The sequence below is a fragment of the Palaemon carinicauda genome, chromosome 42 (genome assembly GCF_036898095.1).
Source record: "Palaemon carinicauda isolate YSFRI2023 chromosome 42, ASM3689809v2, whole genome shotgun sequence".
NCBI lineage: Eukaryota > Metazoa > Arthropoda > Malacostraca > Decapoda > Palaemonidae > Palaemon > Palaemon carinicauda.
Window position 1 is genome coordinate 24,669,522 of NC_090766.1, and position 25,308 is coordinate 24,694,829.

The 25,308-nt window shown below is 43.4% G+C and overlaps 1 protein-coding gene across 2 annotated transcripts in view; it reads left to right on the plus strand.

The window, feature by feature from the left end:
* Window positions 1-15,036, plus strand: part of LOC137633345 (cartilage acidic protein 1-like) — a 48,416-nt gene extending 33,380 nt beyond the window's left edge. For both annotated transcript variants that reach the window (XM_068365595.1, XM_068365596.1), the window contains exon 14: window positions 14,385-15,036. In XM_068365595.1, coding sequence (XP_068221696.1) covers window positions 14,385-14,390 — 6 coding nt within the window. In that variant the 3' untranslated portion in view covers window positions 14,391-15,036. The remainder of the gene's footprint in view (window positions 1-14,384) is intronic.
* The last annotated feature ends 10,272 nt before the right edge of the window (window positions 15,037-25,308 follow it).

The window sequence follows — 25,308 nt, forward strand, 5'->3', positions numbered from 1 at the left end:
CCTCGCGATCGCTCTGGCTGCCTCCTTCGAAAATCCTCGAGCTCTTGAGAGTCTTTCGATAGTCTGAAGGCAGTCAGACGAAGCGCGGGGAGGCTTTGATGAAGACTCCTTACGTGGGGCTGGCGTAAGAGATCTATCCGTAAGGGCAGACTCCTTGGGACGTCTACCAGCCATTGAAGTACCTCTGTGAACCACTCTCTCGCGGGCCAGAGGGGAGCAACCAACGTCAACCTTGTCCCTTCGTGAGAGGCGAACTTCTGCAAAACCTTGTTGATGATCTTGAACGGCGGAAATGCGTAAGCGTCCATGTGAGACCAGTCCAACAGAAAGGCATCTATGTGGGCCGCCTCTGGATCTGGGACCGGAGAGCAATAGGTCGGGAGCCTTTTGGTCAGTGAGGTCGCAAAGAGGTCTATGGTGGGCTGACCCCAAGTCATCCAAAGACTCTTGCACACGTCCTTGTGGAGGGTCCATTCTGTATGGATCACCTGACCTCTCCGACTGAGACAGTCCGCCAAGACGTTCAATTTCCCCTGGATGAACCTCGTCAACAGTGAGATGCCTCAATCTTTTGACCAGATGAGGAGGTCCCTTGCGATGACGAACAGTGTGGGAGTGAGTGCCTCCTTGCTTGGAGATGTACGCCAAGGCTGTGGTGTTGTCCGCATTCACTTCTACCACCTTGTTTCGAAGAAGACTCGAAACTCGTCAAGGCCAAGTGAACAGCCAACAGCTCCTTGCAGTTGATGTGAAGGCTCCTCTGATCTGTCGTCCAAAGACCCGAACATTCCAGACCGTCCAGAGTCGCTCCCCAACCCAAATCCGACGCGTCTGAAAATAACACTTGGTTTGGGTTCTTGACTGCCAGGGACAGACCCTCTCGAAGACCTATATTGCTGTCCCACCAGCTCAGGCACGTCTTTACTGGTTCGGAGATCAGGATCGAGACCGCCTCCAAAGTCTTGTTCTTGTTCCAATGGGAGTCTAGATGGAACTGGAGAGGGCGAAGGTGAAGTCTCCCTAGAGAGATAAATTATTCCAGGGATGACAGCGTCCCTAGGAGGCTCATCCAACTTCTCACAGAGCAATGGTCTTTCCTCAGCATGAGGCGGACTTTGAGCAAGGCTTGCTCTATCCTGGTGGCAGACGGAAAAGCCCGAAAAGCTAGACTGTGAATCTCCATCCCCAAATAGAGAATCGTTTGGGAGGGAGTCAGCTGAGACTTCTCTATGTTCACCAACAGTCCCAACTCCTTTGCAAGATCCAACGTCCATTGAAGGTCCTGCAGACAGCGATGACGGGACGACGCTCTGAGCAGCCAGTCGTCCAGGTACAGGGAGGCTCGAATCCCCGATAAATGTAGGAATTTTGCTACATTTCTCATGAGCCTCGTAAAAACAAGAGGAGCAGGGCTGAGGCCGAAGCACAGTGCTCGGAATTGGTACACCACATTCCTGTATACAAACCTCAGATACGGTTGAGAATCCGGGTGTATAGGAATGTGGAAGTACGCATCCTGCAGGTCGAGAGAGACCATCCAGTCTCCCTCTCTGACCGCTGCTAGAACGGATTTGGTGGTCTCCATCGTAAATTTTGTTTTGACAACAAAAACGTTGAGCGCACTAACATCCAGCACTGGCCTCCAACCTCCTGTATGCTTTGGTACTAGGAAGAGACGGTTGTAAAACCCCGGTGATTGAAGGTCCGAGACTTTCACCACCGCACCCTTCTCTAGCAACTGAGACACCTGCAGATGTAATGCCTGCCTCTTTGACTCCTCTCGATACCTGGGAGAGAGGTCTAAAGGGACTTTTACTAGAGGAGGTCTCCGTACAAAAGGTATTTTGTACCCCTCCTTTAGCAACAAAACAGACTCCCGGTCTGCACCCCTCTTCTCCCAGGCCTGCCAGAAGTTGTTCAGTCTGGCCCCTACCGCTGTCTGAGGACGTGGGCAGTCAGACTCTGCCACGGGAGGACTTACATCCTCTCCTCTTGCCTCTCTTACTGTCGGCACGAGCGCCTCCCTTACTGGGAGCTCTGCCACGAAAGGGCGGGATAAACCTCGTTGCTGGAGTATCGAGCTTAGGTCTAACGACATAAGATGATGAAGGAGCAGCCTTACGCGCTGACGTAGCCATCAAGTCGTGGGTATCCTTCTGCACCAAAGAAGCTGCGATATCCTTAATCAACTGCTGAGGGAACAAGGCAGATAACAACGGAGCAAAGAGAAGCTCTGACCTTTGACAGGGAGTTACTCCTACAGAAAGGAACGAACAAAGAGTCTCCCTCTTCTTAAGGACTCCTGACGTAAAGGTAGCAGCGAGCTCATTAGAGCCATCACGGATAGCTTTGTCCATGCAGGACATAATTAGCACGGATACATCACGGTCGGCCGAAGAGATCTTCCTGCTCAAGGCTCCCAGCGACCAATCCAAGAAGTTAAAAACTTCGAGGGCCCTATAAACCCCTTTGAGGAGATGATCAAGGTCCGAAGAGGCCCAGCAAACTTTTGAGCGTCTCATGGCCAGGCGACGGGGAGAGTCTACGAGGCTTGAGAAGTCTCCCTGGGCAGAGGCAGGAACTCCCAAGCCGAGAACTTCTCCCGTGTCATACCAGACGCTCGCTCTAGAAGCCAGTTTAAAAGGGGGGAAAGCAAAGGCCGTCTTCCCCAAACTCCTCCTGGTGATCAACCAGTCGCCTAGTAAACGCAAAGCTCTCTTAGAAGAGCGAGAGAGCACTAGCTTAGTAAACGACGGCGTCGAAGCAGCTAGGCCTAGCATAAACTCTGATGGAGGCGAACGAGGAGCAGCAGTCACGAAATGGTCAGGAAACAGTTCCTTAAAAATCAGCATGATCTTTTTAAAATCAAGAGAGGGCTGAGCAACTCTAGGCTCCTCTCCATCTGACAAAGTCCCCAAAGGCATATCAGTTGGAAGGGGATCAGCGACTTCCTCATCCGACGGAACTTCGTCCGACAACTGCCGAGTCTCATGATACGGAGAGACATGCCGAGGAGGTAACGCTTGACAGGCAATGTCAACAAGCAACGGAGCAGCAGCAGCAGAAGAGGAAACGACGTCACGTCGCTGCTGAAAGGACTGAAAGTCTTGAGACTGACCAACAACAACAGCTGAAGTAGATTGTCGCTCGACATCACGTCGGACCTGCATTGACTGCAGAGTCTGAGCAGGCAAAACAACTTCCGACTGCGGTGACAGACGCTCAACGTCACGTCGAGGCAACGGAGCCGGTCGGCGAACGTCAGTGCGGGGCTGCGGCGGCAGCAGCTGAACGTCAGTCTGAGACTGTAGCAAAGGGGGATCCATGTCACGTGACTGACGTGAATGACTAGGCACACGACTAGCATCGCGTTTCAAAGCACTAGAAACGTTAGCAATAACGTCAAACGGACGAGAAAACACTCGTTTAGGCGGCTGAAGGCCCGAGTCACGTTCAGCGCACTGGCAAAGGATCATCGTGAACCTGATCAAAGTCATACTCTTCCATAAGGGAGGCAAGCTTAGACAGCATGTCCCGCAGGACAACCCACTTCGGATCAACGGGAGTCGGAACGGGCCGTGACGTCGGTAACGTCTGCGTTGGCAAAACATTGCCTCTACCGTGACCCTCAGACCCCGTGTTACGCTTTCGCTTAACAGGCGAACAGTCATCTGATGACTGCAAATGGTCAGAGCTGCCCCAATGGCTACAGCCAGGACGCTGGACCTGTCCTGAAGGGACTGACTTTCGCTTTAAGGGTCTAGAAACCTTGCGCCAAGGTTTCTTATGCGATAAGTCTTCGGAGGACGAGGAGAACTTAGTCTCACCCGTCTTATGGTAAGGACGATCTTGACGAGAAACGTCTGATACCAAAGAGGGAACGTCTGTACGTAGGTTTACACCTCTCGCCCCCTTAAGTCCTACGACATTACTTCTCCCTGGTGCAGGGGAGCCTGAAAGAGGTCTCGGACTAGGGGAGCGACAAGCACGAACAGACGAACCCTCGGTCGCAACACTAAACACATTTTGCGCACTTATCACTTTATCACTTAGATTTTCTGTTTTACCACTCTGACACTTCAACAACTTAACATCTGCCATAAGTTGGTTTCTGTCCGATGCTAAGGACTCAACTTTTTCGCCTAAAGCTTGAATCGCTAAAAACATATCCCGCATGGACGGTTCATGATTGCTAGTAGGGGGTTCAGGAACAACTACTACAGGGGAAGGATTAGGTTCAGGGGCATGGGAGGAGGAAAATTCCAAAGATCTAGAGGAGCTTCTCCTCACCCTATTTCTCTCAAGCTTACGAGTATATTTTTCATACTCAAGCCATTCGAATTCTGACAAGACCACGCACTCCTCACACCGATCTCCTAATTGGCAGGATTTACCCCGGCAATTAGAACAAACAGTATGAGGGTCGATAGAGGCCTTGGGAAGACGTTTGTTACAATCCCTCGCACACTTGCGACTTACAGGAGAAGGGTCAGCCATTTTGAACAATCAGAGAAAATCCAAGTCAAAACCAAATTCATCAACAATAAACACCAGCCAAAAAAAGGGTTTCAAGAGTTTAATTGAAGACACACACCAACACAGCGAAAGCCAATAAACAACCAAAATAAAGTACTTCACCAATTCGGTCGAAAACTCGAGGTCTAAAGCGAGCGGAACCAACTTGTCGACAAGACCGACAGAGAAGAACTGGAGAGATTGACAAGTATATGCGGTATCTGGCCGATAGTCGGTGCTAGTGGGCACACCCGCAACCTTCATGGCGATCGCTCGCGAGTTTTTGGAATCTGTCGAGCCGTCGGAGACGTCAGCTATTATATATTCACCGGCTAAGTTTAATATTTAAAATAGTAACAGCAGGCTTTAGGTATTAAGGAAAAAATATCCTTCCCAGGATATGTCTATTGGAAGTATACTACAAATCTTTTGGGAAAAGTTCTAAAATATGTCACTACAGCTTAGTCTGCTTTTATATATTATTTCTGGGCTTGAACCTGTGCCGCACAGTGAATAAGCTCCATTTAGCACTTATTCTTAGGTAATTTACTGCTAAATATACCAGAGAAAAAATGTAAAGGAGTGCTAGGTTAACTAGCTCGCTCACCTATTGGTGTCGGTATAAAATTGGGCGTATAGTCCAGAGGTCCCGCACTATTTAGATTTATCCACGACAGAAACCCCAATAGAGGAGAGCCGTTCAACCTCACTCGGTACTACTAACAATGCATCCGCTCAGAACCCAACTCCTTTTAGCACGACGAGTATAGTAACCCGCATTTTTGTTGTGCTCTCGATTTTGGTTTATTTTCCATTGAATTATGGCTTCTTCGTCGGTTTCCCAGGAGACACCGTCTAAGTTAAGTACCAAGCTGGGTTTTACTGTGTTTTGAGCAACCTAGATCGTTTAATATTTATATTATAGGAGTTTATTCTCTTCGTTCATATCGACCTTGCTTGATTTCACTACAGTTGGTACTCCTGTTTTTGAGAGCTTTTAAGTTTCACTTGCGGTGTTACTATGTGTATTATTTTTATTATCAAATATTATTTGTTATTGTGAATATTCATTATTTAGCGTTTAGAATCCTCGTGGTTCAATTTTGGGCCGATATCATTTACGTATCGTTATGGCTGCCGACCTTCGTGCTAGGCGGCAATGTTATTTTTAGCCATCAGGTGTGTCTTTTGTCATTTAATTATTATGTTGCATGCCTTGCCCAAAAATTTTCTATGTGTTTATTCATATAATTTTTAACGCTATTATTATTATAATGAATATTTGTGCCATTACTCCGTTTGATCTGTCTGGTTGGGGATCGTCAGTTGGTAGCCCTGCTGCCTCGTATCACGTGATCCTCCCCCACGCTCCCCCTCTCGCTAGGTGGGCGGCTAGGCTTCTCCCCCCTCCACTAAGGGACCGTTGCCTTCCCTCCTTTTAGAGGGGGTAGTTCAGTGTTTTTGGACTTTGTCCTCCGGGTGGCCCGGCGGGTTCGTCTCTGTCTAGTCTGGTTGGCCACCGGTCAACTGAGTTGGATCCCGGTGCACCCTATTTTATATTCACTTATCACACTGGTTTATGTTATATGAAACCCTCTGGGTTCCGTTGGCGGTTCTTATCTACAGTTCCGCCCCCCTATTTAATTTATAACAGTGCCTATGATGATTATATGACAGATCACTACCCCGGAGTTTCTATACGAATTGGTTTTGGATACTTTTATTTCCCGGCCCGGGGCTCAGCCTCGCCATGGGAAATCAGACACCCTGTGTCTAAAATTTTTGTTGTTGCATCCTTTTTTATACTCCCGGCTCGACCGGAATGGATGGCTATACTTTAGTCTAAGCTAGACTTTTGTTTAGGCCGGGTCCTCCGGACCCGCCCCTACTTAAGAATAGTACAGTTAAGCCCTAATCTTGTGTTAGGCTTATGTTAGGCCCGGGTCCTCCGGACCCGCCCCTACTTAAGAGAATTACAGTTTCTCATATACTATTTACTTTAGTCTTAAGCTAGACTTATGTTTAGGCCGGGTCCTCCGGACCCGCCCCTACTTAAGAATATTACAGTTAAGCCCTAATCTTGTGTTAGGCTTACGTTAGGCCCGGGTCCTCCGGACCCGCCCCTACTTAAGAGAATTACAGTTTCTCATATACTATTTACTTTAGTCTTAAGCTAGACTTATGTTTAGGCCGGGTCCTCCGGACCCGCCCCTACTTAAGAATATTACAGTTAAGCCCTAATCTTGTGTTAGGCTTACGTTAGGCCCGGGTCCTCCGGACCCGCCCCTACTTAAGAGAATTACAGTTTCTCATATACTATTCACTTTAGTCTTAAGCTAGACTTATGTTTAGGCCGGGTCCTCCGGACCCGCCCCTACTTAAGAGAATTACAGTTTCTCATATACTATTTACTTTAGTCCTAAGCTAGACTTAGGTTTAGGCCGGGTCCTCCGGACCCGCCCCTACTTAAGAGAATTACAGTTTCTCTTATACTATTTACTTTAGTCTTAAGCTAGACTTATGTTTAGGCCGGGTCCTCCGGACCCGCCCCTACTTAAGAGAATTACAGTTTCTCATATACTATTCTTTTTATAGATGGTGCATTGTCAGACGACAGCCTGTGCAGCTGTTCTACATCAGCCCTGCGGCCATACTATCTGTCGGTCTCACGCCCTCTGCGGTGTGCAGCTGGAGGACGTCGTGGTATGGCACCCGGATAACTGTGTGGTCTGTTTTGACCTCGTTACCACCCTTGGATCTGACTCGGTGAGTCCCGTTGGCTATGTTGCCTTCTTATTTATCTTACCTTTTTTGGCATACATACACTATTTAGTAAGATATCTATGGTCTTGAAGGACCACTGGGAGTCTGCCCTTTTATAATTCCCACTATTATTTCAGGCATCCCCGGAGCAAAAGTCTGCGGCTCGGGCCACACTGAAAGTGTGGGTTGGTGGTTTTGTCCGGAACGTGAAGTCCAAGCGGCCGTACGTCCTCTCCGAGGACTACTGTTCCCTGATTTACCCCAACGCCAAGTCTTCAGCCGCTGTGGCTAGGCATGTTGCAGCTCCCATCATTGCCCACATTGATGCCACCATAGCGGGGTTTATTGATCCAGAGCAGGATCCGTCGGACGCCCCCGGAGATCTAGAAGACAATGTTGCCTCCATGAACCTGGACGTGGAACCCATGTTATTGGATGATCCAGATACAGGTAGGGTGGTAAGTGAGGCAGTTGTTTCTGGCGCTGAGATTCCTATCCTCAGCCCCTCTCTTTCTTCTTCTTCTGATCGCTCTTCCTTCCATGGTTTTTCTGGGGACCGTGATTCGTCCCAACGATTACACCCGGTTCCCCCCAAGAATAAGTCTAGAACCTTACCTAAAGTTCATAAGCCTCATAAGGCTTCTCATGGTTCTAAACAGAATACAAACCTGTCATCTAAGGCTTCTGGCTCCTCCTCTAAGTCTCGCGACCCGGGAGTTCATTCCGCCACACCTTCTGCTAGCCCGGGCCTTTGCGAATCAGCCATGCTTCGCATCGTGTCGGAGATGCAGGCTAAGTTTGTATCAGAGATACAGTCTAAGATGGACACGATGTTCTCTAACATCGGTCAGAGACTTGGGGCATTAGAGCAAGGTGCTCCGGAGCGGGTCCAAAGCTCTCTCATCCCGGATGCCTCTAAGCTCCCGCAGTTTGCCAAAAACAACCCTTGGCGTATGGCTCTTCATCCCCCGTTCTCAGACGGAATGTTAACTTTGGAGGGTCTTGGCACTCGTCCCCTAGAGGACTTTGAATTCTTTCCTCCTGGTCTGGCATTTCCATTTCATGGTTATGCCAGGCTTACCGAGGAAGCTTTGGTTCGGTTAGACAAGGTCCCCAAGGAAACAGTCATCTTCCCAAAAGAGCAGGCCCAATCTGTGTGGGCCAGATTCCTGAATGACATCGGCTGCACCAACACTATGTTGACGCCTTATAATAGCTCTTTTACAATGTTCCTAATGGACAAAAACTCCGTGACTCCACGTGTCAATAAGGTAGCAGAGCTTGCCTTCCAATATGCTCTGGAGGAGAAGCCCTTGCCTCCTATCCGAGAGGTGGATCCAATCTCCCTCCTTCTTCCTTCAGGCATTGAGTGTTGGGACAACGTCCATACCACATTTACCTCTGGAAAGCTAGCAGCAGACTGTGCTTCGGTAATGTTTAATGAGCGGCTTCCCCGTCTCCCGGAATCCCTCATTAAACAGGAGTATAATTCTCGCCTACGCGTTGGCCGTACTCTGAACCTGGCCACTTCCACGGAGTCGATAGCCTTGACTTACGATACTGAGAGTATTTTTAAATCTCTCAACAAGGCTACGTTGCAGTCATTATACTACGACCTGTATGACTTCGCTACTGCTAAACGCAAGTGTCGCAAACATGTCCTGGCAGAGGCGACTATTAGGCATGAACCTAATAAGCTGATCCGGTCCTCCTGTTGGGGTTCAAACCTCTTCCCTGAGGACCTTGTAGAGGAAGTCTTGGCGGAGGCCACTAGAGTCAACCAGAGCCTTAAAGCCCGTTGGGGTTTGACTCCTAAACGTAAATCTGACCCTGCAATTTACCAAGCCCGGGGTAGGAAGAAGCTCCGTCCATATACTTCCATTCAGTATCATCTCCAAGGGACTGGGGTGGAGTTGGATTCAAGGACCTCCTCCTCCGAACAAATTTCGTCAACATTCCACTCCGGATCTGGTCGAATTTGTCCAGGATCTTTTACAAAAGAACGCCGTACTAGAAACGAAACCCCTGAAGTTTCAAGGTCGGCTGTTCAGTGTCCCGAAGAAGGATTCAGACAAGAGAAGAGTGATTCTAGACCTATCCCTTCTCAACTTGTCCATTCAATGCGACAAGTTTCGAATGCTTACCGTCTCGCAGGTGCGGACCTTACTTCCCCGTGGGGCAGTCACCACCTCTATCGATCTTACAGACGCCTATTATCACGTCCCGATAGCGAGACACTTCCGTCCGTACCTAGGCTTTCGCTTAGGGGACAAAAGTTACTCCTTCAAGGTGATGCCTTTCGGGCTCAACATCGCCCCAAGGATCTTCACAAAGTTAGCAGAAGTCGCTGTTCAGGAACTCAGGAATCAAGGGATTCAAGTAGTAGCCTATCTGGATGACTGGCTCATTTGGTCAGACACCTCCCAAAATTGCCTAAAAGCCACTCACAAAGTCATCCATTATCTTCAATCTCTAGGCTTCCAGATCAACTTCAAGAAGTCCCGTCTTCTTCCAAAATCGAAGTTCCAATGGCTCGGCCTGCAATGGGATCTTATATCTCATACTCTGTGTCTTCCCAGACCCAAGAGGTTAGAGATTGCAAGGAATACCAAACGCTTTCTCAAAGACAAAGTAAGTTCCAGACGACTCCAAGAGAGGATTCTGGAGTCCCTTCAGTTTGCCTCAGTGACGGATCTTCTTCTGAAGGCAAAATTGAAAGATTTCAATCGTGTCTGGCGTTCGAGGGTGAACCGGAAGCTCCGGGACAGGAAAGTCCGCCTTCCTCCCATTCTACGGGAAAGACTTCTTCCTTGGACAAGAGCAAACAGTCTGTCAAAGTCAGTTCCCCTTCGATTTCCGCCTCCGAAATTAATCATTCACACGGACGCATCCTTGTCAGGTTGGGGCGGTTATTCTCAGCTCAAGAAAGTTCAAGGTCTTTGGACTCCCTTGTTCCACCAATTTCACATCAATGTGCTAGAGGCCATGGCAGTTCTTCTATCCCTGAAACGTCTTGCTCTTCCCAAGAAACAACACCTTCGTCTGGTCCTCGTCAGCGAAGTAGTGGTCCGCTGCCTCAACAGAGGCGGGTCAAAGTCAGGGCCTCTGAACCATGTTCTAGTAGCCATATTCTCCCTAGCAGCCTTGAACCATTGGCATCTTTTAGCTGTCCACCTGGCGGGAGTCCGGAATGTAGTGGCAGACGCCCTGTCCCGGACCTCCCCTCTAGAATCGGAATGGTCACTCGATCTAAAGTCATTTCGGTGGATTCTCTCTCAGGTTCCCGGTCTCCAAGTGGACCTCTTCGCCACGGAATCCAACCACAAATTGAGAGTATATGTGGCTCCCAATCTAGACCCTCAGGCTTACGCCACAGACGCCATGTCACAGAATTGGGACACCTGGGAAAAGATTTATCTCTTTCCCCCGGTGAATCTTTTGCTGAAAGTTCTAGACAAACTGAGATCCTTCAAGGGACAAGTAGCCTTGGTCGCACCCAACTGGCCCAAGAGCAACTGGTATCCTCTCCTGCGAGAGTTGAGACTATACCCTCACCCGATACCCAATCCGGTTCTGTCTCAGATAGTACAAACACGCGTTGTGTACGCTTTCTCAAACATTCAGAGCGCCCTAACTTTATGGACTTTATGAAGTTTGCGGCTATGCATGGTGCCAATATTGATCCTCAAAACACCTTGTTCCTAGAATCGGATAAACGGGATTCCACCATCCGCCAGTATGACTCTGCAGTTAAAAAGTTGGCAAAATTTTTAATAGACTCAGACGTGAACTGTATGAACTTGAACCTTACAGTTACTTTCTTTAGATCTTTATTAGAATCAGGTCTGGCAGCCAATACTATCACCACTATTAAATCGGCTCTGAAAAAGATCTTCCTAGTGGGTTTTAACATAGACTTAACCGACTCTTTGTTAGCTTCAATTCCGAAAGCTTGTGCCAGACTGAAACCGGTTACTCGCCCTACTCCGGTGACCTGGTTCCTTAATGACGTACTCAGATTGGCTTCTGATACCATTAACAGTTCTTGTGATTACATTCCCGTTCTCAGGAAAACACTTTTCCTGGTGAGCTTGGCTTCCGGGGCAAGAATTTCTGAATTGGCAGCCTTGTCGAGAGACCCGGGTCATATTGACTTCCTGCCTTCGGGAGAGGTCCTTCTTTCTCCTAACAAATTCTTTTTGGCTAAGAACGAAGACCCTCAAAACAGATGGTCTTCCTGGAAAATTATTCCCCTCACGCAAGATCCGTCTCTGTGCCCTGTTACTACTCTTAGGTCTTATTTATCCCGGACCTCCTCTAACTCCTCGGGGCCTCTATTCGTTAGAGAACAAGGCGGTACCATTACTATTAAAGGGATCAGGCAACAAATCTTGTATTTTATTAAACAAGCTAACCCTGACTCTTTTCCTCTTGCACATGATATCAGGGCGGTTGCTACCTCGGTGAACTTCTTTCACCACATGAATTTTACAGACCTTTCCAGGTATACAGGGTGGAAATCACCGTCAGTGTTCAAGAAACACTACCTTAAACATTTGGAAGCCCTAAAATTTTCTACAGTAACCGCAGGGAGCGTAGTTACTCCCAAGTAACTCACAGGTTAATGCCTTGACTCCTTATCTCTCCCTCTTACCTGCCTCATTTATACCCTATTGTATTCGTTGGTCTCGCACCTGAATACTGTTATTATATTTGTAAATTTTATACTCCTGAGTATCTGTATATATTATCACTCACGGCATTTTTTGGTACTCATCTCTGATTAAAAGCATCCTGTATTTCCCTTACGCTTATGTTTTTTCCTTTACTTTGCAAGTTTGGTGACATTTTCTCTTGTATAGATTCACTGTGCGGCACAGGTTCAAGCCCAGAAAAGGGATTTTGACGTAGGAAAAATCTATTTCTGGGCGAAGGACCTGTGCCGCCCAGTGAACCCTCCCAGCTCCTCTCCCTTGGAGTCCCCAAACTTTGGGTGCTAAGGAGTTGGGTTCTGAGCGGATGCATTGTTAGTAGTACCGAGTGAGGTTGAACGGCTCTCCTCTATTGGGGTTTCTGTCGTGGATAAATCTAAATAGTGCGGGACCTCTGGACTATACGCCCAATTTTATACCGACACCAATAGGTGAGCGAGCTAGTTAACCTAGCACTCCTTTACATTTTTTCTCTGGTATATTTAGCAGTAAATTACCTAAGAATAAGTGCTAAATGGAGCTTATTCACTGGGCGGCACAGGTCCTTCGCCCAGAAATAGATTTTTCCTACGTCAAAATCCCTTTATTATTATTATTATTACTATCCAAGCTACAACCCTAATTGGAAAAGCAAAATGCTATAAGCCCAGGGGCTCCAATAGGGAAAAATAGCCCAGTGAGGAAAGGAAATAAGGAAATAAATAACTGAAGAGAACAAATTAACAGTAAATCATTCTAAAAAAAGTAACAACGTCATAACAGAGATGTCATATATAAACTATGAACAACTTCAAAAACAAATATGTCATATATAAACTATAAAAAGACTCATGTCCGCCTGGTCAACAAAAAAGCATTTGCTCCAACTTTGAACTTTTGAAGTTCTACTGATTCAACAACCCGATTAGGAAGATCATTCCACAACTTGGTAACAGCTGGAATAAAACTTCTAGAGTACTGCGTGGTATGGAGTCTTATGATGGAAAAGGCCTGGCTATTAGAATTAACTGCCAGCCTAGTATTACGAACAGGATAGAATTGTCCAGGGAGATCTGAATGTAAAGGATGGTCAGAGTTATGAAAAATCTTATGCAACATGCATAATGAACTAATTGAACGACGGTGCCAGAGATTAATATCTAGATCAGGAATAAGAAATTTAATAGACCGTAAGTTTCTGTCCAACAAATTAAGATGAGAATCAGCAGCTGAAGACCAGACAGGAGAACAATACTCAAAACAAGGTAGAATAAAAGAATTAAAACACTTCTTCAGAATAGATTGATCACCGAATATCTTAAGAGACTTTCTCAATAAGCCAATTTTTTGTGCAATTGAAGAAGACACAGACCTTATATGTTTCTCAAAAGTAAATTTGCTGTCGAGAATCACACCTAAAATTTTGAAAGAGTCATACAAATTTAAAGAAACATTATCAATACTGAGATCCGGATGTTGAGGAGCCACCGTCCTTGACCTACTTACAATCATACTTTGAGTTTTGTTAGGATTCAACTTCATACCCCATAACTTGCACCATGCACTAATTTTAGCTAGATCTCTATTAAGGGATTCACCAACCCCAGGTCTACATTCAGGGGATGGAATTGATGCAAAGAGAGTAGCATCATCTGCATATGCAACAAGCTTATTTTCTAGGCCAAACCACATGTCATGTGTATATACAGTAGTATGAAAAGTAATGGGCCAAGAACACTACCCTGTGGAACACCGGATATCACATTCCTATACTCACTATGGTGCCCATCAACAACTACTCTTTGAGATCTACAACTTAAAAAATCAATAATAATGCTAAGAAACGACCCACCCACTCCCAACTGTTTCAGTTTGAAAACAAGGGCCTCATGATTAACACGGTCAAAGGCAGCACTAAAATCAAGGCCAATCATACGAACTTCACAACCACAATCAAGGGATTTCTGTACTGCATTGGAGATTGTAAGAAGGGCATCACATGCTCCAAGGCCTTTACGAAAACCAAATTGCAAACTAGGGAATAGATATACTAAAATAAAATCCTTTTGAGAAAATGTTAAAAATTTTTCACAACAGTTTAGTCTGATATATTCTTATTACTACAAAAGGTTCTTTCCATAGCTTCTTCTCCAACTGCAAAGCTTTCTGCATTTTACTTTTCATTCATGATATTTAGCCACTTCTTACCTAGCTCTCCAATTTCTGTAACTTGAAAGTATTCCAATTTTCAATTTTTTTTTTTTAGGGAGAAATATTTTGAGTAAGCCGTATGAGTCATGAAATGCAACTCTGTGACCTTAAACTACAGTAATGTATACCAGTTGACAGTTTAATGTGATTACTGTTTTAGTATTAGACCTTAATGTAATGATCACATTTCCTTTATTATTTCAGAATTGAACTTCAGAATGATTTTCCATCTTCGCAGTCTTCATCTGGGTTGTAATAGTTGCTCATGATCTCCTTCTGTTATCAGGGATTCTATTTTGTTAGTTCTTTATTTATGTCAAATATGCTACGGGAGCTATTTTTTCACAATGTTTAGCAATACTTTAGATGTGTTAATTTTTGCTATCAGGAAATTTATTATACTGACATTATTTCGAGACATTTGAAGTGGTCATAATTTATATCTCCCTATTTTTATATTACTTTTTACATAGCATCACATGACACATGGAAAGGAATATAATATGTAATGAAATTTTTTCTTAATACATTGTTATGTGGAAAAATGGATGTGAGAGGTATGATATTAGTCTTTACAACATTCCTGACCATACATTGTTATTGTTATAGATTAGAATGTTTTGCAGTCAATATTGTTTGACTGGAGGTGCCATTTTCATTTTAATATCTGAAAAGTTACTCGTAATATATACGCGATCTCCAAATATTGTTTTCGAGAGTAAAGCCAGGCACACATTTGGCATTTTTCTCTTGACATATTTACCTATAATAATCTCTCTCTCTCTCTCTCTCTCTCTCTCTCTCTCTCTCTCTCTCTCTCTCTCTCTCTCTCTCTCTCTCTCTCTCTCTCTCTCTCTTAAGACAAGATGCAATTTCATTAGTTTCTCTGAATATGAGATCACTACATGTATTGTTAGCAAGAGCACTTGTCCATAAGGCCTAAACTTAATACAGGGTATTCATCATGAAATACGAATGATTTCCATGTATTTTGCACTTCATAACTTTCTTGAAGCTCACTACTATCTTGTCAAGATTTATAAAAAAGATTTGCAGTTTCAAGAATTTGAAGTTCATGAGTTAACTCGAATTCATCATTAAGCTCTAATCAATATTAACAACAACTTTTGGCCAACCATAAGGTAATCAAAATTCAAATTGGCTCATCATCATTAAAAATAACTATGTCAGAGTTTCTTCCTAAATTGCTATCCAGTCCAAATTCTTATCTATACTCTGCCCTCTTGGCTATTTGAATACTATATGGGTCTTCTTACTGGTCTTTGCCCCGCTACTTTTGCCTTTATACTACTTTTTTACCAAATATTCCCCTCCACCTCAGACATATTTCTTATCAGCTTCCTCTTATGCAACTCTAGCCATAAATCTTAGAATTTTAAGTCATACCTGTTCGAAACCTCCGGTCTCTGTGAGCATCCACATGTTTGTTGCATAGAGCAATTAAGTATGGCACAGGACATACACAAGCATAATCAATATAATCATTAATAGTAGGTAACTCTTATTAACTAGTCTAACAGCCTCTTTATTTCATTTAGGCTTACCAGCTTCATAATCCAGAGATCATAAATGTTCTACTGCATTCAAGGCCTTTCCTACAACCACAATATGACATTCTTCCCTCACTTATTAACGTTTTTTTCTTATACATGTTAAATATTGACACATTTATTCAATTTATGTTTTTCAATCCTGAGTATTTTTTATGACAGTTATACTGCACTTCTTGAAACTTGCACATGACCACTTTCTCTAACTACATTTTCCTTTGCTTCCTTTCCAGTTACCATAAGTTTTTTTTTTACCATAATTGAGTTTCAGTCCTTTCTTCTCTATTCTATTTGTCTTTTAAATATTTCTGTAGTGTCTTCTGATTTTCATGTTAATGTCTGATCATCTGAAGCTCCCAAAGGTTCTTTGTTTGTAGTCCTTTGCAGCAACCTTATTACTGTGAAAAACATTGAAGGGCTCTTTAACCTGATCCGTAATAGTCACCTGTTTTGCCACTATCTTTACTATAAATCTTGTGGTATTATATATTAAAGATTGCTAGCTAGAGTCTTCCTAGTAGCCTTTGCTTTTAGTAATACAAATCTAACTACTTTTCTTGGTCCTCAGTCAGATATTTAATCAAGATCAACAGAGATATGATATAACTGCTTCCTTTTCATACATTACTCTTCCATAGCATCTTTGGTGTTATTACTGCTTTATTACTCTTCCATCTCTTCTCATCTATTTCTTTATCCTGTTTTCATGTATTTTGGTCTCCTCAGAAGCTCAACTTTTTAGCTTATTTAATTGATAATAGTAAATCATTATTATCAACCACTCCATTGTTTTCTAATGTCACTCAAAATGTGTTCATAAGAATGGTGCTATAGATTTCACAATTGTCAGGAGTTAACATTTTATATATTTTTATGGTTATCATTCTACTATTCACTCTCAAAGTACTGTCCTGGTACTAAATTACATAAATATAAGATGATACCCTACTTGATTACAAAAAAAAAGATAAAAAGGGAAGTAATACACATTTTGAATAAAAGTTACTCCAAACTAGAGAGGTGAGAAAAGCATATATTTATCCAAACATATAAGGGATACAAGGAAATAAAAGAACCACAGGTAGAAAGAGGGTATTGCAGTCCGTCATGAATAATTGCAGACATGAACTTTGAGTCACTATGTGAATTAAAGCCTTGACTGAGTCCTCACTTTCACTGCTTCATGCAGTTGCATTGCTTCTAAGTTTCATACATTTAGAAAGGACAGTAAGAGGACAATAAAATTGTGGTCTATTACAGACCACCATCTGCAATAAGAATTCGTTCATGCAATTACCTTTCAATCATTAACCCTTTTACCCCCAGGCTATTTGGAACTTTCCAGCCCTTAACCCCCGGGGGTTATTTTTTTTTAAGCACATATTGCGGTATATTTTTTAAAAATTGCTCTAACAGCCTTAATTTTAAATATTTAACTTAGCCGGTGAATATATAATAGCTGCAACTCTGCGGCTCGACAGAAAACACACTAAAAAAACTCGCGAGCGATCGCTATGAAGGTTGCGGGTGTGCCCACCAGCACCACTATAGGCCAGATACCACTCTTGCATGTAAACAAACCCTTCAATTCTTCTCTGTCGACGTTCACGACAAGACGTATCAATACTCGCTGTAGAACCTGGAGTTTTCTCAACATATTTGGTGAAGTACTTCATTTTGGTTTGAGCTTTCGCAGTGCAGGTGTTTTATCTTCATCTTAAATCTTGAACTCGTTTTTGGATAGATTTAATTTTTGATGACAAGAGAGAGAGTATGGACTTTCTTTGACTTTTAAATGGCCGACCCTTCCCTTTGACGGAAGTGTGTTTTAGGCTTTTAGCAATTATCTTATCACGTTATAAATTAATTATAGATTTTCCTCTATATATTTTATATCTCAACCGCCTTTATTAGGCCTCTTCAATTAGCTTTCCATTTATAATAAACATCAAAATAAATTTTAATGATTTGTTTATATGCGACCTTTCCTGAGAGTAGGCGGTCCTAACTTGGAAACCGAAGTTAAACAACGTTGAGCCCTTTTCAATCGTAAATAACTTTTATAGAGCTAATGATTTAAAACTTATTAAATGAAATATTTTTAGTAAATATTTTATGATAGTTTTTTTCTTTGAATAGTCTTCGTACTGTTTCAAAGATGAACTAACGTTTAGTTTATTTATGCTACGCAGTTTGCGCTCTATCGTTACGATAGAGAGAGTATCACGGTTTCACTTTGCAGAAAGAGTAAATCGATTCTGACGTTTTGTTCTTTTTTCTTTCAAAGCTTAAATGTTTTAAAGACTATTTTAAAGGAACTTTTAATTGAAAAACCTTTCAGTTTTTTCCTTTGGTCAAATAACCTGTTTATTGACGAAAGGTAAGTGGGCTCTTCTCTTTGGTGCGAAATCAAGAGAGAGAGAGAGAGAGAGATAGAGACGGAGAGAGAGAGAGGAGAGAGAACGTTCCGATCTTTATCTCGTCCCAAGCGAGTAACGTTGTTCTCGAGTTACTCTCGTCCCTAGTCTCTGTACGGGGAGAAAGGATAAAACGTTTTCAGTTTTTATTCTCGTCCCAAGGCACTGTACGGTGAGAGATTGAAAACGTAGTTTTGAATGAAATAGTGTTTAGTCTCTTCCCCAGCCACTGATTTTTTTATCTTAAAATATGTTTACTGTTTTTTGCTGGTATTAATGTGCTTACATTATACGACTGATTTCGCAATTACAACCTTTTGATGAGGGTAGAATTGCGTGCTTCAGGTAGAAATCAGTTTTATTCATACCTAATGTGAATTGTTAAAAAATTCGATTTCAGTGAAATAAGTGCAAAACAGAAAATCGTAGTGATAAAGTGATATTGCGCAAAGTGTTATCAGTGTTGCGACTGAGGGTTCGTCTGTTCGTGCCTGTCGTTCGCCTAGTCCGGGACCTCTTGCAAGCTCCCAAGCCCAGGGGAGAAGTAATGTCGTACGACTTATGGGTTCGAGAGGCCTTGATCAGCGAACAGACGTTCCCTCTATGGTATCAGGTGTATCTTACCAAGATCACCCCTACCATAAGGCGAGAGAGACGATTTTCTCCTCGTCATCCGAAGGCTTTTCGCATAAGAAACCGTGGAACAAGGTTTCGAGGCCCTTTAAGCGAAAGTCAGTCCTTTCAGGACAGGTCCAGCGTCCTGGTTTTAACTATTAAGACAGCTCTGACCCTATGCAGTCATCGGAAGACTGCTCGCCGCCTAAACAAAAGCGTAACACAGACTCCGAGAGTCTTTTTGTAGGCAAGGTTTTGCAGTCACAGACGTTACCCTCGTCTCTTACCGCAACCATTCCCGTTGATCCTAAATGGGTTGTACGGCAAGACATGCAGAATAAGCTTGCCTCCCTTATGGAAGACTATTCTGCCGATAAGTCCGTTGAGCCTAGCCGTTTATCTTATCGAGATCCTGGCCTTCAGCCACCCTAACGTTCCTTTGTGCGTCCTGTTGACGTTGGCGTAGCCAAGTCACGTCAGTCAGGTTGTTTAGAACCACACTCGATGCGGTCTCGTGTGGATTTTCAGCCACATTTGGACGTTAGGCCACTTGCTGATGCTCCTGTTGACGTTCAGGACGTTCGCCAACTATCGGAGTTGACTTGTTTTGACGCTGAGCGTCAACCTCCGCATTCTAGAGTTGTTTTGACTGCTCAGTCTAGGCGGTTAAAGCAGTCTCGAGTGGACGCTGTGCGTCCTCACGCACCTGTTGTTGTTGACAGTTCACAGACTGTCAAGCAGTTACATGACGTTGCGTCCTGGTCCGCTACTAATGCACCAGTGTGTGTGGACTCTGCTTGTAAAGCATTGCCACCACGGTAGGTCTCTCCCTTGCTTGAGACTCGGCTATTGTCGGACAAGGTTCCTCCAGATGAGGAAGTTGCTGTTCCCCCTCCTACTGATATTCCCTTGAGGACTCTGTCAGACGGAGAGGAGCCTAAAGCTGCTTAGCCCTCTATGGACTTTAAATAAATCATGCTGATTTTTAAGGATCTTTGTCTGGATCTTTTTGTAACTGCTGCTCCTCGTTCGCCTAAACGTCAGAGCTTACACTAGGCCTAGCTACTTCGAAGCCGTTGTTTTATAAGCTAGTGCTCTCTCGCTCTTCTAAGAGAGCTTTACGTTTGCTAGGCGACTGGTTTATCACCAGGAGGAGTTTGGGGGAGACAGCCTTTGCTTTCCCTTCTTTTAAGCTGGCTTATAGAGCGAGAGTATGATATGACACGAGAGAAGTTCTCGGCTTGGGAGTTCCTGCCTCTGCCCAGATAGACTTCTCAAACCTCATAGACTCTCCCTGGCGCCTGGCCATGAGACGCTCCAAGATTTTACAGGTCGACTTCAGAGCTATTTTCGAGCCTTTGAAGTTTTGCTGTACAATTATGTCATGCATAAACAAGGCTTTCAGGGATGGCTCCAATGATCTGACAGCCACGTTCTCTGCAGGAATAAGTCCCTCAGGGATGGCTCCAATGATTTGGCAGCCATGTTCACTTCAGGAGTACGTAAGAGGCAAGTGCGCTCAATGTGTTCAGTGTCAAGACAAACTTCACGATGAAGTCGACCAGGCTGTCTTGACAGCATTTATGGAAGGCGACTGGATGGTCTCTCTCCACCTTCAGGAGGCATACTTCCACATTCCTATACACCTGGATTCCCAACCGTTTCTGAGGTTTGTTTACAGGAATGTGGGGTACCAGTTTCGAGCCCTGTGCTTTGGCCTCAGTCCTGCGCCTCTCGTGTTTACGAGGCTCATGAGGAATGTGGCAAAATCCCTCCATCTATCGGGGATCCGAGCCTCCCTGTACTTGGACGACTGGCTTCTCAGAGCACCGTCCAGTCTTCGCTGTCTGCAGGATCTACATTGGACGTTGAGTCTGGCCAGGGAGTTGGGACTTTTGGTCAACCTAAAAGTCCCAACTGATCCCATCCCAGATTATTCTATATTTGGGGATGGAGATTCGCAGTCAAGCCCTGCTCGAAGTCCAACTAATGCTGAAACGAAACGTTTATTCAGTCAGGAGTTGGAACAGTCTCGTAGGGACTCTCTCATCCCTGGAGCAGTTTGTCTCACTAGGGAGACTATACCTTCTGCCTCTCCGGTTCCATCTAGCCTCTCACTGGAACTAGGACAAGACATTAGAGACGGTATCATTCCCAGTCTCCGAACCAGTAAAGGCATTCCTGAAATGGTGGGACAGCAATATCAGTCTGAGAGAGGGACTATCCCTAGCAGTCAAGAACCCAAACCACGTGTTGTCCTCAGACGCGTCGGATTTGGGTTGGGGTGCGACCCTGGACGGTCGGGAATGCTCGGGTCTGTGGACCTCAAGTCAGAAGAGCATGCACATCAACGGCAAGGAGATATTAGCAGTCCACTTGGCCTTGATGATATTAGAAAGCTTCTTCGAAACTAAGTGGTAGAGGTCAACTCAGACAACACCACAACTTTGGCGTACATCTCCAAGCAAGGAGGCACACACTCCTTCACGCTGCTCGAGATCGCAAGGGACCTTCTCTTATGGTCAAGAATTCGAGGCATCTCCCTGTTGACGAGATTCATCCAGGGGGACTTGAACGTCTTGGCAGACTGTCTCAGTCGGAGGGGTCAGGTGATACCCACGGAATGGACCCTCCACAAGGACGTGGGCAAGAGTCTTTGGGCTACTTGGGGTCAACCCACCATAGACCTCTTTGCCTCCTCGTTGACCAAAAGGTTACCAATCTATTGCTCTCCAGTCCTAGATACAGAAGCAATCTACATAGACGCGTTTCTACTGTATTGGTCTTTTCTGGACTTATATGCATTCCCACCATTCAAGATAGTCAACAAGGTACTGCAGAAGTTCGCCTCTCACGAAGGGACAAGGTTGACGTTGGTTGCTACCCTCTGGCCCGCGAGAGAGTGGTGCACCGAGGTACTTCAATGGCTGGTAGACTTTCCAAGAAGTCTTCCTCTAACGGTAGATCTGTTACGTCAGCCCCACGTAAAGAATGTCCATCAAAGCCTCCCCGCTCTTCGTCTGACTTCCTTCAGACTATCGAAAGACTCTCAAGAGCTAGAGGCTTTTCGAAGGAGGCAGCCAGTGCGATTGCAAGAGCTAGGAGAGCTTCTACCATTAGAGTATACCAGTCGAAGTGGGAAGTCTTTCGAGACTGGTGCAAGTCAGCATCTGTGTCCTCGTCCAGTACCTCTGTAGCCCAAATCGCAGATTTTCTTTTACATCTGAGAAAGGTTCACTCCCTTTCAGCTCCCACGATTAAGGGCTACAGGAGCATGTTGGCTTCGGTCTTTCGACATAGAGGCTTAGATCTTTCCAACAATAAAGATCTCCAAGATCTCCTTAAGTCTTTCGAGACCTCTAAGGAACGTCGTTTGGCAACTCCTGGATGGAACTTAGACGTGGTCCTAAGGTTCCTCATGTCAGACAGGTTTGAGCCATTACATTCAGCCTCCCTGAAGGATCTCACCCTCAAGACACTTTTCCTAGTGTGCTTGGCTTCGGCTAAAAGGGTCAGTGAACTTCATGCCTTCAGTAAGAACATCGGCTTTTCTACAGAAAAAAAGCCACTTGTTCACTTCAACTTGGTTTCCTGGCCAAAAATGAACTGCCTTCTCGTCCTTGGCCTAAATCTTTTGATATTCCTTGCTTATCAGAGATCGTAGGCAACGAACTGGAAAGAGTATTATGTCCTGTTAGAGCTCTTAAGTTCGATTTAGCTCGTACTAAGTCATTACGAGGTAAATCTGAGGCATTATGGTGCTCAGTTAAGAAACCTTCATTGCCTATGTCAAAGAATGCTTTGTCATATTTTATCAGATTTTTTTAATACGAGAAGCTCATTCTCACTTGAATGAGAAAGACCGATGTTTGCTTAAGGTTAAGACGCACGAAGTTAGAGCTATAGCAACCTCCGTGGCCTTCAAGCAAAATAAATCTCTGCAAAGTATTATGGACGCGACTTTTTGGAGAAGCAAGTCAGTGTTCGAGTCATTTTACTTAAAAGATGTCCAGACTCTTTACGAGGACTGCTACACACTGGGTCCATTCGTTGCAGCGAGTGCAGTAGTGGGTGAGGGTTCTACCACTACATTACCCTAATTCCAATATCCTTTTTAATCTGTCTCTTGAAATGTTTTTAATATTGTTTTTTTGGGTTGTACGGAAGGCTAAGAAGCCTTTCGCATCCTGATTGATTTGGCGGGTGGTCAAAGTCATTTCTTGAGAGCGCCCAGATTAAGGGTTTGATGAGGTCCTGTTGTATGGGTTGCAGCCCTTAATACTTCAGCTCCTGGGAGTCTTTCAGCATCCTAAGAGGATCGCTGGGCTTCGTGAGGAAGACAGACTTATAAGGCAGAGTAATCGTCTAAGTCAACTTCCTTACCAGGTACCTATATATTTTGGTTTTGTTATATTGATAACTGTCAAAAACTCTTAGCTTATACGCTGTAAACTTAATTAACTCTGGTCTCTACCCACCGCCTTGGGTGTGAATCAGCTATTATATATTCACCGGATAAGTTAAATATTTAAAAATGATATTTTAATTATAAAATAAATTTTTGAATATACTTACCCAGTGAATATATAAATTAAAGGCCCTCCCTTCCTCCCCAATAGAGACGCAGCGGGACGAGAAGAATTGAAGGGTTTGTTTACATGCAAGAGTGGTATCTGGCCGATAGTGGCGCTGGTGGGCACACCCGCAACCTTCATAGCGATCGCTCGCGAGTTTTTTTAGTGTGTTTTCTGTCGAGCCGCAGAGTTGCAGCTATTATATATTCACCGGGTAAGTATATTCAAAAATTTATTTTATAATTAAAATATCATTTTTCATCATAGAGAGGTCAGGTTGGTCTCATTCTCTTGGAAAATGCCTGAAGTTTCTCATAAAATGATCAATATTATAAAAAAAAAATGTAAATAGCAGTTTTTTGCAAGGATGTATCGGTACGTCCATGGGGGTAAAGGGATGAGCTTTGTGAAACGTACCAGTACGTCCTTTGGGGGTAAAAGGGTTAAGCATGATTTATGACTAATATCCTACTGTATAATCAAGGCAAATTGACATATAAAGAAAGTGCATGAAATCATAGAAATGCATGGGTTTTAAATAATCATAGTATATCCCTAGTAACAATCTGGAATGATTAAATATGATTTTTCTAAGAAATTATTCATATTGTACTAATTAATATATTCAATTAAATCAATTTTGCGTTCCACAGGAACAAACTTAATTCATTTACGCCTTATTTAGATGTTTTACTGTTTCAATTTCTAGGTCTCAAACCCTTCTTAAATGATATTAAATTGTCAAAAAAAAATTAGAACTTTTCAATAAAAATATGTAACTTTATGTGTATATTACTTATATGTAAGATACCCTATAAACTCATTTTAATTCATAAAGAACTTAATACTGTAAAGTACCCCATATTTAAATTTCATAAAATACTTAAATTCACTATTGATGTTAAATTTATATAATAAAAGAGTTTTTCTATTCTATAATTCAATAATAAATATTTGCATAAAGAAATATTGATATTTGGAAAGTTTCATCTTTAAATGGAAACATTAGAAAATCTGAAGAATGGTAATCAGATCATATCAAAAGCTATTCTAGATATATTAGAAGGAAAACTAGAAATCAAAATACAGTATAGTTCATTAAGATCTCTTTTTTTATTATATATTCTAGTTTGGAATTTATCATATTCGAGTTTCCTATTAATGTCTAAAAGTGCTGTTACTTTATCTGATCTTGATTAGTGTTAGAACCAAAGAACTTGAGGATTATAGAAGTAACATCAAATGAAATGCATCTATTATTCAATGATATTAGATCATCAATGAATATTAAGATATAACCACATCTCAAATCTCTAATCAATATGATTATGAGTTTAACTTTGTAAGCACTGTAATTTGCCTTCTAATAAAGAGTACTCTTAAGATGAAAGCTGGTTCAATTACTGAAGAATATTAACAGGGTAATTCAGGGGTGTGCCATGAGTACAAGTGATGTCCCTTGCTGAACCCTCACCTTCTCCAACTACAAAAACAAATGGAGGGTTGGATAGGGGAAGGATATTAGAATATACGACCTAGGTTCATATAGCAAAGACAAATGTAATCTACTTTAGGGAAATTTGTAGTTGCTTTTAAATTAAATGTGCAAACTTTCAGTCTATTTGAGACTCATTCATTAAGTAGAGATTTTGTTTCAGAGCTACAAGAATGGGAACCGTTTGACTTAATAATCTGTACATGATAATATAAAAACATGAAAACCAGTTGAACCACACAGAAATGTCAGCTTCCCAGTCATGTTTATGATGAACGGAAGACTGACCTCTGTAACCCCCTATACAGTTGGCATTTTCCAATGAAGAGGGTGATTAGCCTTGTGCCAGATTTAAAAAAAAAAGTTGGAATACAACTTTAAGAAAGAGTATATGGGAACCAGTCTCTCCAATCTTTGCACAGGACATATAACTATGTACAGTGAACCCTCGTTTAT